Below are 16,762 nucleotides of genomic sequence, written 5' to 3' on the forward strand. Positions count from 1 at the left end.
CCGCGCGCGCGCGCGCGCCGCGCACGGTGCATGCGCGCCGCCCCCTCGCGCGCGCCCCCGTGGGCGCGCGCGACGGCTCACGCGCGCGCATGACGGGTTCGCGCGACGGTGACTGCCGATGCTTCAGTCTCGCGCGCGCGCCGTCGCCGCCGCGCGCGATGTCGCTCGAGCGCGCGCGCGGGACGGGCGCGGACGCGCGCGCGTCCACGTCCGGGTCCGCGACGGCGCGCGCGCGCGCGCGTGGCACCGGTGTGGCGCTCGCGCAGGCGTGCGCGTTCGTGAACGCGTGCTCAGCCGCGGCGTCGTACGCGCTCGAGCGGCGAGGGGTGTCGCTGCCGTCGTGGCAGACGTTCTACGCGTACGCGTGCGTCGCGTGCGCGTTCGCGCCGGGGTACGCGATGCGCACGGCGCGGGGGGGGGGCGGGGCGAATCGGGCGCGGGTGGGACGGTACGCGGCGCTGGCGTTGTTGGACGTCGAAGCGAATTATTGCGTCACGCGGGCGTTTGAGTACACGAGCATGACGTCGGTGAGTTTGTTGGACAGCGCGACGATACCGTTCGCGATGATTCTGTCGGTGTACGCGCTGGGGGCGAGGTACGGGAAGGGGCACGTCGCGGGCGGCGCGTTGGCGTTCGCCGGTTTGGTGGTGCTCGTGTTGGGGGACGCGATGCCGAGCGCGAGGACGAGTGGGGGGGATGGATCGAACGTGCCGTTGGGAGATTTTTTGGCCGTCGTCGCCGCGGCGCTGTACGCGACGTCAAACGTGTTGAATGAGGGATTTTTGCGGGACGCCGACAAGGTTGAAATCTTAGCGCACATCGGTGTCTTTGGAACCGTCATCAGCGGGACACAGAGCGCGGTGTTGGAGGGGATGAAATTTAGCCAGTTGAAGGTTTTAGGCGCCGCGGGCGCGGGACTTTTTGCGCTCTACGCGCTGTCGCTCTTGGTGCTGTACACGTTTGCCATGGATGTGCTTGAGCTCTGTGGCGCATCCGCTTTCAACGTCAGCATGCTCGCGAGTGACGTTTGGAGCGTCGTCATTCGATTGATCTTCTTCAACGGATTCTCCTCAGTCAGTGCATTCGTGTCGTTCTTGTTCGCGTTCGCGTTCGTCGCTTCGGGAATCATCATCTTCGCTCTCGCGGGCGATCCCGCGGGAGCGCAGCCACAGTCGAGCGCCGACGAGGCGTCATCGCTTGGAGCGCGCATACGGCGATTGTTCGTTCCAGAAGCGAGACGCGGGGCGCCGTACGTGCATATGGATGTTTCCGACGACGACGATATGTGCGACGTCGAGCTCACGCCCGTGCACGGTTAGCATGCTAGATGTGTAGAATTTTACTACAAACAAATGGCTCAATTCTCAGCTCTCCCAATCGAAATCCGACCCGGAGTCGTCTTCGGCCGCTTCTTCCTTCGCCTTCGCCTCACGTCGCGCACGTTTCTTCGAGGCTCGCGCGGCATTGGGGTTGTATTGTCCTTCGTTTCCGTAAAGCACTTTCTGCCTCGCCGAAGACTGTCGTGCTGCGGCGGCAGCTTCTGCCGCGGCGAGAGCGCGTTGCGTGCGACCCGCTTGCGAATCGTCTCGCTCACGCTTGAGTTTCACCGGCTCGACGCCCTCCATCGTGTCATCGTCATCTTCGTCGTCATCCTCCTCTTCTTCACTAAGATCGTGCGCTTCGATAATCCCGTTCCCGAGCGTTTGCACAGCCATGAAGTCAACGTCGTCTGCGCCCTCTTCGGGCAAGCCGGCAATGACCGTAGACTGCTCCGCGGCAAACACCTTGTCCGCATCAAATTCTTCGCTCCAGCCCCCAACAATCTCAGCAGCGGCGTGCTCCTTGTGCTCCTCTCGCGCCGGCGGAGAGGTAAAGTAAGGGATGCGACCGTTGTTCCAATCAGTGAGCACCACACGCGCCGCTGCCTTCAAATCAGGAATACCGCCCTTCTTGAGCTTTCCTTGTAATCGCGCCACTTGTCGTAAAAAGTCGTCCACGTCGGAGAATCTTCCGGTTTTGTACATGACCATAAGTTGCTCTGGCGGGCATCGGCGGGTGATCTCGTGCACCGGCGCTATCGGATCCTCGATCCGCTCCACCTTGACGCAGTTGCGCAACGCCGCTGCACCCGCAGATTCACCGAGCTCACTCGCAAAAACGACACCCGGTGAGTCAATCAACTTAACGTTCTTGTCGAGCTTGATCTCCTTCAATACCTTCGTCATGCCCGGAGTGTTTCCGACCGCCGCCGCAGTACGACTGCGCTTGAGCGAGTTGATGAGACTTGATTTACCAACGTTAGGAAACCCAACAATACCGACCGTGATGGCCGTCTTCATGTTCTTATTTCGCGCGTAGTTCTTCAGCATCTCCAATAACGTCTCAGCACCGAGCGAATCCGCACCACCGAGAGCGTTTCCGGAGGATTTGAAGTTGGCATTACGAGCGCCCAGCTTGTTTCCGCTCCCAGAAGTGGCGCACTTGAACGCCACCGCGGGCAGCTCCTCACGGAAGTACTTCAACCACGCCATCACATTCTCCTTCGGCACGAGATCGATCTTGTTCAACAAGAGAATCATGCGCTTATCAGGGTTCATACGTCGCACGAAGCGTTCGACTTCGGGCGAGCGACACGCAAGCGGATCCCGAGCGTCCAAAACCTGAATAACCACGTCTGATAGCTCCACAACCTTGACAAATTCCTTATAGTACGCCCGGCGACTGGAATCCTGATCGTAATCTTCGCGCTCGAGCTCCTCCGCAATCTTCGCCTCCTTTTTCTCCTCGTAGTTTTGCTCCTTTCGATCCGCGAGCGCTCGCAACTGTTCCAACGACGGCGCCGGCTGTCCGTTATCAATCATCTCCTTCACGATCCGCTTGTTCTCCGCCCGTCGCTGCTTCTTCGCCTCCAAGCGCTCCGTCTCCTTCTTCTCTTTCTTCTCGTGCTCGTACTCGATCTCCTTCATCAGCTCATCTCGAAACGGCAGCGTCGACGGAATGCCCGGGTCCTTCGGTCCCTTCTTCTTAATCCCAAGCCTCTTCAACCGATTCTCCTCCTTCCGCTTCTTCTTGTGATGTTCCTTCACCTTACGAATCACCTTATACTTCTGCTTCAGCGTCGTCCGCTTCGACTTCGATTTCGTCGACTTCTTCGGCATCGTCACCCGTTGTCCTCGTCGCGCTCACCGACGCGTCACCGCCGAGTTCACGCCGAGTTCGCGCGCGCTTCGCTTCGCGCCCGCGCGATCGCCCCGCGCGTTCGCCCCGCGCGAACGACGCGATTGTACACCACGCCGCGCCCGCGTCGTCAGAGCCCCGCGGTCGCTCCGACGCGCTCGACGCGTCGTCGTCCGTCGTCGTCGTCCGGCGGCGGCGGCCGCGGTGTGTGTCGAAAACACACAAACACGCCAAGCGCCAGCGGTACCGCCCCGACGCCCGCGCGCATCGGGCGCGACCGTCGACGGCGACGCGACGGTGGACCGCGTCGACGATGCCGCGGGCGAGACCGCTCGGCAAATGGCTCGGCGTCCTCGGTTGCGCGTGCGCGATGGCGACGATGGTGGTGGCGGCCGTCGCGGCGCGCGATGGGATGGTGACGCGACTCGACGCGCTCGGGGACGAATTCGCGCGATCGGCCGCGTTACGATGCGAATCGTGCGCTGGGACGGTGCACGCGACGGTGGTGACGATGGATGTGGTGCGAAAGACGAGGAGAGCGCGCGTGGGGAGCGAAGAGGTGGTGGCGGGGGATTTCGAGAGCGTGGATGGGTGCGAGACGCGATTCGGCGCGGGGACGGCGAGGTATGGATTTAAGATCGTGAACGGGACGAAGCGGTTGGTCGGGCCGGGCGTGGACGCGCTGATAAAGGCTCCGGGTGATATCATCGATCGTCAAGGGGCGACGGAGGCGATGCGAGTGCGATGTAAGGCGATGATGTACGAACTGGATGATTTCGTCGATACGTTCGTCGAGGCGGAGGAGTCGGTGAAGAAATCAGGCGTTTCCCCTGAAGAAGCGTCGCAAAAGGTGTTCATGAAGTTGATGAATGCAATTTGCGTCGAGCGCCTGCGTCAGTGTGAGAGCGTGGAGTGGCTTGGGACGAATTTACAGGGCGTTATGAATGCCTCGATTACGGAACAGAAACGTGCCGAGCGCGAGCTCATCGACAAGATCTCCAAGCCAGCGACAGAGGAGGGTGCGCAGCCGTTTGTCGATGCGAACTTGGCGGTATCGAGGTGTAACGGCGAGGACCCCGATGCCTTGTCGCGCACAGCGTGCATAATGCTCGCCGAAAACTTGATGACAAAGGGCCAACAAAGCGTTCGGGCCCACGCAAACTTCACTGGCGAGGCAAAAAAGTTTCAGAGAAAGCTCGATGTCGGAGGCGAAACTAAGCTGGATGATGACGATGCCGACAAAGACGGTGATGTGCACGAGCTGTACGCCGAAGCGATGCTTAACGCGTCGTACATCAGGGCAAACATAACCTTGAATCGCGCGGTGAGCTACCTCTCTCTTAGTTTGGACATTGATCCAACACGCGCGAGCACGGAACACAACCTTGCGTTCGCGTACAGATCCGGGAAAAATTATACCGCAGCGAAGACTCACCTGTACGCTCTTCTCTCTCCGGCGCGTGCAAGTGAGATTCCAGCAGAAACTCGCGCCGAAAGCAGTAAGCTCCTGTGTGAAATCGAGCATCTCGAAGGAAACGATCAAGCCGCCATGGAGGCGTGCGAGAGAAGTATCGAGTTTAATCCCTTGAATTTTCACGCCCTTCGTCTCAAGGCACAGCTTCACATGGTCCGTTTCTTCAGAGAAGCCGAAGAGATTCGCGCGAACGAGCATGACCCTCAAGAGGAACGTCAAAAGGAAAGCTTGCGCGATGTTGCTGAAGCGAAGAACCTGTTCACTCAAGCCTTAGTGCTGGATCCTGCGAAGAACGAGATCGCACAACTTGGGATGGTTTTGTATTTCGAGCAAGCGGCGCAAGATTCGGCGCTTCAAAAGCTCACGAAGGAGCAACTTGGCGCGCTCAGGCATGCAAGACACTTCTGTGAACAGCAGGGTACTGAACTGGACAACGTGTGCACGGACATGCTCGAACTCGCGGGAAATCACGTGGCGGAGCTAGGTTTCATCGCCCTCGGGAACGACGCCTTACAGATGGCGCTCACGCTGGACGCAAAACGCACGCACTTGTGGACAAATCTCGGGTACGGCTTCATGTCCATGGGCAAATTCAAGATGGCCGGTGTCGCCTTCGATCGCGCGTCGTCCGCGGACGACTCGTTCGAGCTCCCCGAAGCCATCGCCACGCTCTTGAAACGCGGCGGCGAGTTCGAGCGCAAGCTCGAGGAGGACCGCGCCACGGCCTCGGCGAAATGGACCGAGAGCCGCCGTCCGAACAAGGATGAGCGCCGCGCGCTCGCGGCCGAAGTCGAGGCCACGCTCAGCTCCCTCCGAGGCCCCGCCGCGTCCTCGCACGATGAATTGTAACATTACGCACGCACGCTTTGACATCGTCCGCGCTCGGTCTCCATCGTCGACCGCGCGCGCGTCGGTGCCCGCGTCGTCTCTCGCGCTAAAAACGGGACCAAGGAACACCCTTCCCCCGCGTTCCTCACTCACGCCCCCGCCGCTCGCCTCAACATGTCCGAAGCGTCCAGCGGACCGTGCGCGCTGGTCCTCATCGAGGATCCCACCGCGCTCGACGGCGCCGACGTCCCCGAGCACATCGCGTTGCAGCCCTTACGGCGCCGCGGTGAAGGAAAAGACGACGACACGCGCGAGGTGCCGGGATTGCCACGAGCGAGCGATTCCCGTGTCGTGATCACGATCGGACGCGACGCGACCAAGGTGGACGTCGCGATGGACTGTACGACGATCCCGCTTCTCCTCTCGAGGCGTCACGCGCATTTGACGTGCGACGGCGACGCGCACTACGTGAGAGATTTAGCCACGACGAACGGCACGTTCGTCAACGGGAGCCGAATCGAAGCCAAGAGCGACGTGGCGCTGCGAGACGGAGACGTCGTCGCGTTCGGGGGACCGAGGTACGTCGCGCGAAACGCTGGGAAGCTTGCAAATCCGTTTCGGTTTCGGTACGTCGCGCTGGAGCGCGCTGGGGTGGACGCCGGGGACGCGAGGACGAAGAGACAGAGGTTGAGCCAAGGGTCGGAGCGAGAGTTCGGGCTCGGTGGGGTGGAGGTTTCGGCGCAGGCGAGTCAGGTGTATCAGCCGCTGCAGGGTAGTCAGACGAGCGAAACGGATGAGGAGTTGGACGACGAGCTCAAGGCGCGATTGAGGCGGGTATTCGAGGGTGAGGACGCCTTTGCGCAGGCGTGCGCGAAGAGGTACTTTGGCGTGGTGTCTCCGGTGGAGTCTCCGCTGAGGAAAGCGAAGGACGCCACGGCGCCTAAGGGGGCAACACGAGGGTTCAAATCGGTGCATCAGTCACCACAGAGCGCGGACGACGATGAGGGGCTGAAGGAGAAGCTCACGCAGTTGGTCGTGGAGCGTCTGCGGGATCGACCGATGTGGATGGAATCCGAGCTCAAGTGCGGCATATGCCACGAGTGGATGACGAATCCGCACTCGGTGATTACGTGTGGGCACACGTTCTGCCTTGAGTGTGTTGACAATTCATTCTGTCACTCGTACACGTGTCCGCTGTGCCGGTCGCGCCCGAGCGCGCCTCGTGAGTTCTTGTTTGCCCCGGCGACGCTCGCGACCAAACTCCTCGAGGAGTACGTGATACCAACGCTCACGACCAAGGAGCTGCAGCTCCGAAGGGCGAAAGACACGAACGCGAAAGAAGCACGCGATCGCCGCGTCAAGCGTGCGACCGAGCTCCTATCGTCCGCCACTCGCAACCGTGGTACCGAGGCCTCCGCCCCGGAGACGCAGTTTGTGTCGCCTCAGTTGGTGACGCCGAGCGAGAGATCCATCCCGTAGCATCGCGATCTCGTCAATGTCGACGCTCCCGCCTCCGCAACGCAGCGGTCGAGCGTGCACGACGCTCGAAGTTCCTCTCACGCCATCGCGCACATTCTTTTACTGTAACTGATACCACCTCCACGCGCCTGTGCTTTGCCCGCTCGCGCGCCTTGATCTTGGCATCACATTTTGACCGAGTTCCATCGGTCCGACTCCAAGCCCTACCGCTGGACCCCGTCGCTTTCGCAGATGAATCCGCCTCTGTACGACGCACAAGACACATGGGGTACGTCTCGATCTCGACGTCGCGCGATCAACCTCGTTTACGTTCGTTCGTTCCGTTGGCGTCGCGTCTCGCGGATGGACGCGGCGCGTCACGGCGCGGGCGAAAGCGTTTACGTGGATCCCGCGTCTAGGTCGCGCGCGGGCGATTCGGCGTTCGCGTAGATGGGATTTCCAGCGCGATCGATGGACGATGGCGATGGAAGACGACGCCGTGACGTGAATCGACGTTACGCGCGCCTCCAGCGCGGCGTCGATCGCGCCGCTGGGCGTCTTCGTCGTCGGGTAGCGCGATGCGCTTGCGTGCTGGGGCAACGCGCTAGGGCTTCGCGGGGTCACGAGTTTCGCGCGGGCCTGGAAGCGCGCGACGGGTGCCGCGAGCGTGGACGCGGAGATGGATCGATGAATAAAGATGACGACGATCGCTCTGAGATGAGATACTGACCTAAACGCGCTTTTCTCGACTTCGCAGTAAGACTCGTGGTTTAGGGGCTGGCCGCAAGCTGCGCATTCACCGCCGTGAACAGCGCTGGGCCGATAAAGATTTCAACAAGGCGAACTTGGGCTCTGAGTGGAAGAAGCCGTTCGCTGGTTGCTCGCACGCCAAGGGTATCGTGCTCGAAAAGATTGGTATCGAAGCGAAGCAGCCGAACTCTGCTATCCGTAAGTGCGTGCGAGTGCAGCTCATCAAGAACGGCAAGAAGATCGCGGCCTTCGTCCCCCGTGATGGTTGCTTGAACTTCACCGATGAAAACGATGAAGTTCTCATCGCTGGTTTCGGTCGTAAGGGTCACGCCGTTGGTGATATTCCGGGTGTCCGCTTCAAGGTCGTCAAGGTTGCCGGTGTGTCCCTCAACGCGCTCTTCAGAGAGAAGAAGGAGAAGCCGCGTTCGTAAACGGTGCACGGAGGAGATCTCCATCTCTTCTCGAGCTCCATTTACGACGTACTTCGTGATCATAGATAGTCTTCTAGACCGGGGGGTGCAACTTTGTCATACACATCTTGGTTAAACCAACTTTGATCTCGCGACGCGCTCGGATCGAAAGAAAGTTATATAGTGTTTTCCGCGAGGCGATGTGTGCGACTCTCGCGGTGAAAACGATCGCGTGCGTCCGCCGCTACCACAAAATAATTGTCATTCAAAACAGCCAATTTACTCATGAATGGTCTTTGTCCTAAGTCCTAAGTGTCGTGTTCGTTGGAAACAACGGAGACCATCTGCACCTCGCGATACTTATCCACGACGACGACGAGCGACCCCGGGGGTGGGTTCTCGTATAACGCCGGCAAGTACGCGTCGTACGCGGGAATGAATCTGTCGACGAAATCTTTCACCTGCTCGTCACTCAAACCACCTCCCGCCTTCCGCTCAGCCTCGAGCCTCCAATCGTAAACCCACTTGGGGTCCTGGACCTTGAAGATGATCCACCAAGCCACGCGCTCGGTTCCCCAGAGAGCGGCTTTGTAGCTCTTGAGATGCTCGTTCACGGCGACCAAGTCGGGATTAATAGCACGCGCCTTTTCGTCTTCGATCGGCTCGAACCCAAGCATCCATCCCTCGAGAAGAACGACGTCGATTGGCGCCGAGACTTGGTCCCACTCGCTCTCGGGTTTCCGATCGCCTCGACCCGTGCGCGCGAGCTTGTCGTATCTCGGAAGCGATATCGAGGACTGCGCGTCGTTGATCTGCGCCAATGCATCGAGTGTTTTCGTTCCGAGTTCCAACTCATGCGTCCCCGCGTTCCCTCTGTATTGCAGCATCGCGTTCGTCGGGTTTGACTCGGCGAGCGCCGTCTGCGCCTCCGCGGTGAGATAAAAGTCATCCATCGACACCGTCGCCGCCGTCACGTTCCCATCACTCACGCCGTCGATAAATCTCCTCGGCGTCGATCGCACCATGTCCACGATCATCCTCGTCAGCGTCGTCTTCCCGCATCCTTGCGGCGCGCTCACGCCCACCACCATCGGTTTCCGTCCTCTCGCGCAGTGCGACCGCAAACGCGCCACCACCTCCTCGTACACCGGCACGTAGTATTTATACACCCTATTCCGCACGTCCTCTTCGTCCTCGATCTCCGACGTCGTGGACGAGAGCCATTCGTACAGCGCCGACGCCGCGCCCGCGACGTGCTCGCGGTACCCCACCTCGAGGTCACCCATGAGGACGTCCACCGAGGCGTCGATCCACCCACCGCTCCACGCGTCGCTCGCACGCACGCGCGCGCGCGTCCTCCCCCCCGCGCGTCCGCTGACGGCGTCGCCGCCGTCGCGCGACGCCGCGTCCCGCCCGGGCGTCGCGCGTCGAGGTTTTCCGCGTGGCGTGGATAAAGGTCCGCGTGTGGCGCGTGAGACTCTTCCGCGCGCCCGCGACCGACCCCCATCGCGCGGTGTGTGTACCCCCATCGCGCGGTGTGTGTACCCATACACAGATCTACCGATCACGACCCATCGCGCGGTGTGTGTACCCATACACAGATCTACCGATCACGACCCATCGCGCGGTGTGTGTACCCATACACAGCTCCTTCGATCACGACCCATCGCGCGGTGTGTGTACCCATACACAGATCTACCGATCACGACCCATCACCCGTATCTCGTCCATCGACGCGCGACGCGCGATCGCCCGCCTCGGGCGCGGCGTCCACGCCCGAACCGCTCGGACGCCATATAGGTTGAGTAAATCACCATCTATAAGTCGCGCGCGTGATGCGACGCACACAGTTTCGGTTCGTGATTCAAAAGGTGATTCGTATTTCACCCAACCGAGCGATCGCGGACGTGGTGATGGCGCGCGCGAGGGCGCACTACGGCGATCGCGCGCGACGGGCGATCGCGCGCGCCAGCGTGGCGCGCCAACGCATCACATCGCGACGGTGACCCCGCGCGCGTGGGAGGGGAGCGCGCGCGGGTCGATCGACGGCGCGGCGGACGCGCGGGACGCTCGAACACGCGCGGGAGCTCGGTGGACGCGCGGGCGCGGACGGTGGCGCGGACGACGGCGATGAGGACGGTGACGACGATGCGCGCGATGGCGACGACGGGGGAGACGACGATGCGACGGTGGCGCGCGTTCTCGGCGACGCGTGCGCGCGTCGGTGGACGCGGGAGGGTGGGAAAGATGCGGGTGCGAGCGCGTGGGAGCTCGGAGGAGGAGTACGGGGAGATTGTGGACGTCGAGGCGGTGGATGCGCGATTGGCGCGATTGGACGCGTTGGGGGCGCGACTCGGCGCCGTGTACGCCACGACGGACGACGATGAGGACGACGGGCGGATAGGAAGGGAGAGTGTTTCGGTGGAGAGGATCCAGGGCGGGGCTTTGATCGAACGTGGTGGCGACGTGGACACCGTGCAGCTCATCGCGTGCAAGTTCCAGATGAAGCGAACGATGGCGTTCGGCGAGGAGCTGCGCTTGGTCGGTTCGCACGCAAAGTTAGGGTCGTGGGATATGAATAAGTCGCTCACGCTAACGTGGGGTGAGGGCGATGTGTGGACTTCGGACGATGTCGAGCTCCCGGTGGACGGCGTCTTCATCTACAAGTACGCCGTCGTGCCGGCGGGACAACCCGCCGTCGTCAAGGAATGGCAGTCCGGGAACAACCAGGTGCTCACGCTGTCTTCGAATGATCACCCGCGACTGTGGATCTACGACGCGTGGAGCGGGGATCCGAACAAGGCGAGCATCTACCGCGAGGACGGGTTGTCAGAGAACAAGGAGGAACGTCTCATCAATCGAGTGAAGAACGCCGACGACCGCGTCAAGATGGTGGAACAAGAGGTGAAGTATTTGCAGGAAGATTTACAGACAGCGAACGCTAAAGTCAATGCGCTCCGTGAGGAAGCTCGATTGGCGGCGAACGTGCGTATCGCGCTCAAGGAACAACTCAAGGCGGAACAGCAACGAAGCAACGTGCTGAGTTCGCAAATTGACGCCTGGAAGATGAAGTTCATGCAACTTAGCGACGGGCAAGAAAAAACCGGCAACAAGACGGTACAGTACGACGCAAGCGATGAATCGAAGACGCGCTAAATGACACAATCTCAGTGGCCTGTATGTATAGCAAACAGAAATGTTCTGTGTCAATACAATTCTTTGCGCGACACCGATCAAGCGCGTCGTTGCGCGCAGTGATATCGTCTCTAATCACGCGAGTTCCTTCAGAATGCTCACGCACTGTCCGTAGTACCCTCCTCCGAACATGACGTAGTGGTTCAAATAATGGTAGAGCTTGTACATCTTGGCTCGCTCGTCGAAGCCGTCCGCCTTTGGTATCTTTGCGTGGTACGCCTCCCAAAAGGCTGGCGAAAAGCTCGCGCACCACGACATCCCGAACTCAGCCTCGTGATGCCCGTAGTACACGGCCGGATCGAACACTGACGGCTTACTCGCCACGGTTCCGATGTTGCCGCTCCACAAGTCGCCGTGGAGCAGACTCGGCTTGACATCACCCGCGGCGCGGAGCATCTCAGGTAGTCTTTTATCCGCAACCTTCTCTGCGAGCTCACGAAGCTTGGCGTCCCGTGAGAGATTGATCATATGCATCAGCCTTTTGTCTCGCCAGAACTCCAACCATCCGTCGGTCCACTCGTTCGGCTGTCGCGTCTCGCCGATAGTGTTATTCACCTCAAACCCAAACATCCCCTTCTTCGCCTCCTCATGGCTCGGCTCCGCGAGGTGCATCCTCGCCAACGCGTCACCGAAATCCCCTTGGTCCCCTCTCCCGCCGATGTTCAGGAACTCCATCGCGATGAAGCTGTCGCTTCGCGCCGTGGCGCTCTCGAGCACGCCGGCACCGTACACCTCCGGCACTACGAACCCTCCGGCCGCGCGAAGCGCCCTTAAGCCCGCGGCTTCCCCCTGGAACATCTCAGGACCTTTCCCAGACGTCTTCACGAACACCTCGCGCCCGTCTTTGAGCGTGTGCGAGGAAAACGACGCCCACTGGGACCCACCCAGTGATTTCGTCTCAATCACTTCCGACCCAAGCTTCCGTTCGATCCACGCCTCCTGCGGCGACGACTTCGCGGTGACGCGACGCTGCGCATGCCTTCGACGTGTCGGCGTCGCGCGCGCGCTCGACGGTCCGACTGTGTGCGATGTGAGTGACATGATTGAAATCACGCGAGCATCATTGTGACGCCAGAGAACGACGCGCGCTCGCGCCCATGCGCGCGCGCTCGACGACGAGTCGATGCGCGCACGCGCAGGCGTCCGCGACGCGCGTCGGTTCGCGCGCGCGCGCGCCAGCGACGCGTGGGCGCCCGCTCAGAGCGTTCGGAAGCGAAACGTCTCTCTTCGTCCCGCCGCCCGCGAGCGCGTCGACGACGACCGAGGACGCGCGCGCGCGGTCGAAACGGATCGTCGACGCGTTCGAAGCCCTGGATGAGGACGCGCGCGTGGCGCTGGTGGAGCGGATGCTGTTCGGCGAGGACGGAACGCGCGCGGCGCCGGAGCTGCGAGTGGAGGCTGACGCGCGGGTGGCGTCGAGCGCGCGCGCGGAGTCGTCGAGAGTGGACGAGACGACGGATGATGCGCTAGAGAATGCGGATGCGGTCGATGAGCTGAGCGCGGCGGAGGCGGCAGCGGATCTGAGAGATTTTGGGCCGGCGGCCTCAGGCGAGGCGGCGGACCAAGGCGAGGCGCTACGAGAGAAGTGGCGCGAGATCTTCGGTGAAGATCCCCCGGAGCGAGGTGGGGCGAGCGTGGAAGAGATATTCAACGAAGAGGATGACTTGATCGCGGACGGGCTCGTCGGTGAGGCGCGACGGGTGTTGTATGGCGTGGAGCGCTCTTGGGATAAACTTGTGTATCGGTTTGGGCGCGCGGGCGCAATCATCGCGAGCGGGTTCGCGAGTGTGGGCGCAGCCGTCGTCTTGAGCTCTCTGTTCAAAGGGCCGAGAGAAACTGAAGTTACGAGCCCACCAGTTGAACCGAAGGATGACGTAGAAGGTGCTGTCGTTGACTCAGCGTCTCCGTCTCTGCTTGCGGCTTTGCCTGTGCGTCCACCGTCTGAAGGTGGTGTGTTATGGGCGCGCAAGGACGATGATGAAGACAATGACGTTGACGATTCCGCTACATCCACATCTCTGAACGCGGGTATACTGTGGACTAGGAGTGAGTCGAGAGAGGAACGTATACCTGCGCGCGAACGTTTTGGACGCCCGTCCAAGACTTTCGATGACAGGGATCGCACTAACGACGACGAGCCAACTCCGCGAGTTCTGTGGACACGCAAAACCGATCCGGAGTACGATGCGTTAGAGGGAGATTACGCGGAATCCGAGCCGGAGTCGGAGTCATGGAGCCGGCCTGAACCGAGGCGCTCGGAAGTGCCACTCGATGATAATTTAGAGGATCTTCGCGCGTTCCCGCGGTTCGACCGCGACTCCCCGCGGTGATGACGTACATAGACGATTATTCCACATTTCGCAGTAGGTAGCACGATAGCTGTACAACGACGTAAAGCCCACGGACATTCCCTCACGGCTATACAACAAACAATTCAACATTTCAATAGGCGCGTCTTCGCCGCTACATCCCGAGCCTAGTGGCCGCCTGCGTCTCGTCCTCGGGCACCTCGTGATCTTTTGGTTGCGGCCGAGCCTCATACACTGCCGTGACGATCATGTCCCGATCGTATCCTGTGCCCTCGCCTCGCAAGCCCACGTACTTAATCTCCGTTTCTCCCTCTCCATTAAAATTCCCAGGGAAGTACAGCGTCACGCTCGACGTCGACTGCCAACTCATCGCCTCGGTGTTATATTCCAACACCCCCAAGTCGTCTCGTGTGAGATCCCAACGCTGCGTCGGCGTCTTCCTCTCCGCGTTCACCGCGTCCACGTCCCGGCGGTTCGCGAAAGCGCGCATCTCCCTCGGCGCCCGTCCACCGCCGCCCCCGATCACCATGATCCCTCGCAGCTTCACGTCCGCGGTGAACGGGATCCGAATCACCAGCTCGCCGTCGTCGTCGCTCACCAGCGCCTCTCTCGCGTCGTCGTGTCGACTCTCCCACGGTCCGCACACTCTTCCCGCGTTCTCGTCGTTCACGGCGTTGAACGCCACCACTCCCGGGACGTCCACGAAGGCGTGAAGCGAGGCGTTTGCGCACGTCGACGCGTCGCAGTCGTGGTCGTGCGAGCAGCACGCCATGACGACCGACGCCCACGGAGGCGCGACAGACTGTGACGCGAAGTCATTTTGAAACTCGTCGGTGCATGTCGCGCGCCGACCCCGACCCGGGCGCGCGCGCGCTTCGAGGCGCCCTCGGCGGTTTTTTTGGCTCCGTCCTCGCCGTCGGCGGCGGATTCACGGCGATCGCGCTCGGCGGGACGGCGATCAGTCGCGCGGCGGTGGAGCGACAGAGACGAAGGCGAAACACAAAGTGCGATTCGTGCGCGGGCGAGAGGTTCGTGCGATGCGCGACGTGCCTTGGGAAGCGCGCGATCGATTGGCAACCGATCGAGCGCCCGAGCGTGGATCGAATGTGTCTGTGTCCGACGTGTCAAGGGAGCGGGTTGCAGAAATGTCTCAACTGTCTGGGGCAGGGCGTCGTGTGACCGATGTCGCCGACGAAAGGCGTTTGCATTAAACGTCTAGGTATAGGTCGAGAAGAGATGTCGCACCTATTGCTTTACCGCGGCGAGCGTCACGGCGTGCTTTGTTCGATCGTACAGGCGACGGAGATCGTGCTCGGCTTCGTCGGTCCACGCGCCCCAGCCACCAATGCTCTGGTGGCGCTTCCACTTTTGCTCCTGGGCCAGTCGCAGGGTGTGGGCGTCGCCCACGCCTGATGTGAAGAGTAAAAGCGTGTTCGGGGGCAAGCCTTCCCATATCTCGCCGACGACTGCGTCCATGCGTTCGAGCGCTTGTCGACGCGTTTTATCGGCAATGACGCGCTCGCTATCGCTCGGTTCTTGCTCTCGCGCGTGAGCTCTCTGCGCCTCCGCGGAGAGCACCTTGGTGTAGTCGTGAAGATGACCGAATACGGCCATCTTGCCTGCAGATGCACGCCTATTCATTTGATCTAAGATCGCTTTCTTAACCTCCGCGTCGTCTTGTGCCTCAACCACACGTGCGCTACCAGCCGGCAGACGACGACACAGCGCGGGCGAGTCAATCATCACACACTCGATCTTATGCGTCGAAAGCACGTCGAACACGCCACCTCCTTCCGTCGAAACTTCTCCAAACGACGGACCGTTGATAAACTTAAGAAGAGCGAGCTCCATTGTCGCTTGCGCGTCTGCGACGGAGTCGTGAGATCCTTCCTGAATTTTCCTTCCAAGATACTGTTCCGTGAGATATCTGAGAGCATTTCGATAGGGCGCGCCTCGTTTGTGCGGATATAGCGCACACGTGTCTATAACGTTCGCATGGATGATTTTTAAGCGATGCAAGTCGTTCTCCAGCGAGTGACCGATCAAAATTGTTTCGCATGGAATCATCTCGAGAAGCTCGCGCTGGACATCTTGTAGCGTTGTCGTTACTCCCTCCATCTGCTCGGCCGTGATACCGCTATGTGCCGTGTTGTAGTTCGTAATCTCAGTAGGTGGTTTCACGAGCTTATCGTAAACGACGTCTCCGTCCTCTTTCACGACGGAAACTCGCGTGAGCTGCAAGCCTTCCGCGGTGTAACAAAATTCACAGTCGAGCGCCAAGAACGGATGATACCCGCTCCCTCGAGCGATCCCCTCCCCCGCGGGTTGCGTCGCTACGAATCCTTCTTCCATCTCTAACTTACCATCATCCGTCAACTTTGGTAGCGGATATACCATATCACTCATGTCACCAGGAGTGAGCACAAAGTGCGACGGCTTGTATGCAAATTTTCGTTTGCACAAATCCTTCGCGTGCGTGCTCGCCTTGAACTTCTTCCGCCCCCCGTTCCCATCTAAGCCCTGCTTCCCATGTACAGAATACATCAACGACTTACACAGCGTCATCCCCACCGCTGTCGGGCTGTCGCACATTGTCCTCAGCCCGTCGCCGAGCGCCCGCTTTAACCGCGGACACGTGCTTGCGCCGTCCTCGCACCACATCTTATGATCCATCCCGGGCGCCATGATTATCACCACTCGCTCAATTAAAGGCTTATTCCGCACGAACGCCCATCGCGGGTTCACGCACTCGTTCGCCGTCTCCGGAAGCAAGGTCCAGAGCGCGAGCTCGTGCGCGTGCGCGAGCTTAAAACTATTCGCGCACTCCAACCGCAGCTGTACCTCCGCGCGCGCGTCCTCGCCGTAAATCGCCGCTCGATCGGCGTTCGCCTTGATCCTTCGCTCGTCGTCATCGACGCGACGCTCGAGCGCCTCGGGCGCCGCCTCGGGCGCCGCCTCGACGCTCGTCGCACGCTCGCGTTTCAACGAAGCCATTTCCCCCGTGTTCGCGCGATCGACGACGCTCCCCCCCCCGAACGTCGCCCCGCGCACCGCGACACCGCGCGCGACGACGTCGCCGCGCCGCGATCGCCGCGCGCGCCTCGGCGTGGCGCGTCGCCGCGGTCGCCGCGCGAATCGTTCGGGTCTCGCCGATAAATACC

General features: G+C 61.0%; 12 protein-coding genes across 12 annotated transcripts; 7 read left to right on the top strand and 5 right to left on the bottom strand.

Moving 5' to 3' along the window:
- Window positions 1-158: 158 nt before the first annotated feature.
- On the top strand, window positions 159-1,319 carry OT_ostta06g01820 (Solute carrier family 35 member SLC35F1/F2/F6; the record flags this gene model as incomplete). The annotated part of the gene is made up of 1 exon (XM_022984002.1): window positions 159-1,319. One exon carries the CDS (start codon window positions 159-161, stop codon window positions 1,317-1,319), a length of 1,161 nt encoding a protein of 386 aa, XP_022839206.1.
- A 45-nt stretch (window positions 1,320-1,364) lies between these two features.
- On the bottom strand, window positions 1,365-3,158 carry OT_ostta06g01830 (Guanine nucleotide-binding protein-like 3,N-terminal domain; the record flags this gene model as incomplete). Its single annotated transcript, XM_022984003.1, has 1 exon — window positions 1,365-3,158. One exon carries the CDS (start codon window positions 3,156-3,158, stop codon window positions 1,365-1,367), a length of 1,794 nt encoding a protein of 597 aa, XP_022839207.1.
- A 389-nt stretch (window positions 3,159-3,547) lies between these two features.
- Window positions 3,548-5,500, top strand: OT_ostta06g01840 (Heavy-metal-associated, conserved site; the record flags this gene model as incomplete). The annotated part of the gene is made up of 1 exon (XM_022984005.1): window positions 3,548-5,500. One exon carries the CDS (start codon window positions 3,548-3,550, stop codon window positions 5,498-5,500), a length of 1,953 nt encoding a protein of 650 aa, XP_022839208.1.
- A 153-nt stretch (window positions 5,501-5,653) lies between these two features.
- Window positions 5,654-6,958, top strand: OT_ostta06g01850 (Zinc finger, RING-type, conserved site; the record flags this gene model as incomplete). Its single annotated transcript, XM_003079767.1, has 1 exon — window positions 5,654-6,958. One exon carries the CDS (start codon window positions 5,654-5,656, stop codon window positions 6,956-6,958), a length of 1,305 nt encoding a protein of 434 aa, XP_003079815.1.
- A 263-nt stretch (window positions 6,959-7,221) lies between these two features.
- Window positions 7,222-8,118, top strand: OT_ostta06g01860 (Nucleic acid-binding, OB-fold; the record flags this gene model as incomplete). Its single annotated transcript, XM_003079768.1, has 2 exons — window positions 7,222-7,226; window positions 7,695-8,118. 2 exons carry the CDS (start codon window positions 7,222-7,224, stop codon window positions 8,116-8,118), a joined length of 429 nt encoding a protein of 142 aa, XP_003079816.1.
- A 287-nt stretch (window positions 8,119-8,405) lies between these two features.
- On the bottom strand, window positions 8,406-9,383 carry OT_ostta06g01870 (P-loop containing nucleoside triphosphate hydrolase; the record flags this gene model as incomplete). Its single annotated transcript, XM_022984006.1, has 1 exon — window positions 8,406-9,383. The coding sequence occupies one exon, from the start codon at window positions 9,381-9,383 to the stop codon at window positions 8,406-8,408; it is 978 nt and encodes a 325-aa protein (XP_022839209.1).
- Window positions 9,384-10,254: 871 nt separating this feature from the next.
- OT_ostta06g01880 (Carbohydrate binding module family 20) lies at window positions 10,255-11,253 on the top strand (the record flags this gene model as incomplete). The annotated part of the gene is made up of 1 exon (XM_003079771.2): window positions 10,255-11,253. The coding sequence occupies one exon, from the start codon at window positions 10,255-10,257 to the stop codon at window positions 11,251-11,253; it is 999 nt and encodes a 332-aa protein (XP_003079819.2).
- Window positions 11,254-11,367: 114 nt separating this feature from the next.
- Window positions 11,368-12,333, bottom strand: OT_ostta06g01890 (Fructosamine/Ketosamine-3-kinase; the record flags this gene model as incomplete). Its single annotated transcript, XM_003079772.1, has 1 exon — window positions 11,368-12,333. The coding sequence occupies one exon, from the start codon at window positions 12,331-12,333 to the stop codon at window positions 11,368-11,370; it is 966 nt and encodes a 321-aa protein (XP_003079820.1).
- A 56-nt stretch (window positions 12,334-12,389) lies between these two features.
- On the top strand, window positions 12,390-13,622 carry OT_ostta06g01900 (unnamed product; the record flags this gene model as incomplete). The annotated part of the gene is made up of 1 exon (XM_022984007.1): window positions 12,390-13,622. The coding sequence occupies one exon, from the start codon at window positions 12,390-12,392 to the stop codon at window positions 13,620-13,622; it is 1,233 nt and encodes a 410-aa protein (XP_022839210.1).
- Window positions 13,623-13,755: 133 nt separating this feature from the next.
- Window positions 13,756-14,373, bottom strand: OT_ostta06g01910 (Galactose-binding domain-like; the record flags this gene model as incomplete). Its single annotated transcript, XM_003079774.2, has 1 exon — window positions 13,756-14,373. The coding sequence occupies one exon, from the start codon at window positions 14,371-14,373 to the stop codon at window positions 13,756-13,758; it is 618 nt and encodes a 205-aa protein (XP_003079822.2).
- A 65-nt stretch (window positions 14,374-14,438) lies between these two features.
- Window positions 14,439-14,780, top strand: OT_ostta06g01920 (unnamed product; the record flags this gene model as incomplete). Its single annotated transcript, XM_022984008.1, has 1 exon — window positions 14,439-14,780. One exon carries the CDS (start codon window positions 14,439-14,441, stop codon window positions 14,778-14,780), a length of 342 nt encoding a protein of 113 aa, XP_022839211.1.
- Window positions 14,781-14,846: 66 nt separating this feature from the next.
- Window positions 14,847-16,595, bottom strand: OT_ostta06g01930 (Exonuclease, RNase T/DNA polymerase III; the record flags this gene model as incomplete). The annotated part of the gene is made up of 1 exon (XM_003079775.2): window positions 14,847-16,595. The coding sequence occupies one exon, from the start codon at window positions 16,593-16,595 to the stop codon at window positions 14,847-14,849; it is 1,749 nt and encodes a 582-aa protein (XP_003079823.2).
- Between the last annotated feature and the right edge of the window lie 167 nt (window positions 16,596-16,762).

The sequence above is a fragment of the Ostreococcus tauri genome (genome assembly GCF_000214015.3).
Source record: "Ostreococcus tauri WGS project CAID00000000 data, contig chromosome 06, whole genome shotgun sequence".
Lineage (NCBI taxonomy): Eukaryota > Viridiplantae > Chlorophyta > Mamiellophyceae > Mamiellales > Bathycoccaceae > Ostreococcus > Ostreococcus tauri.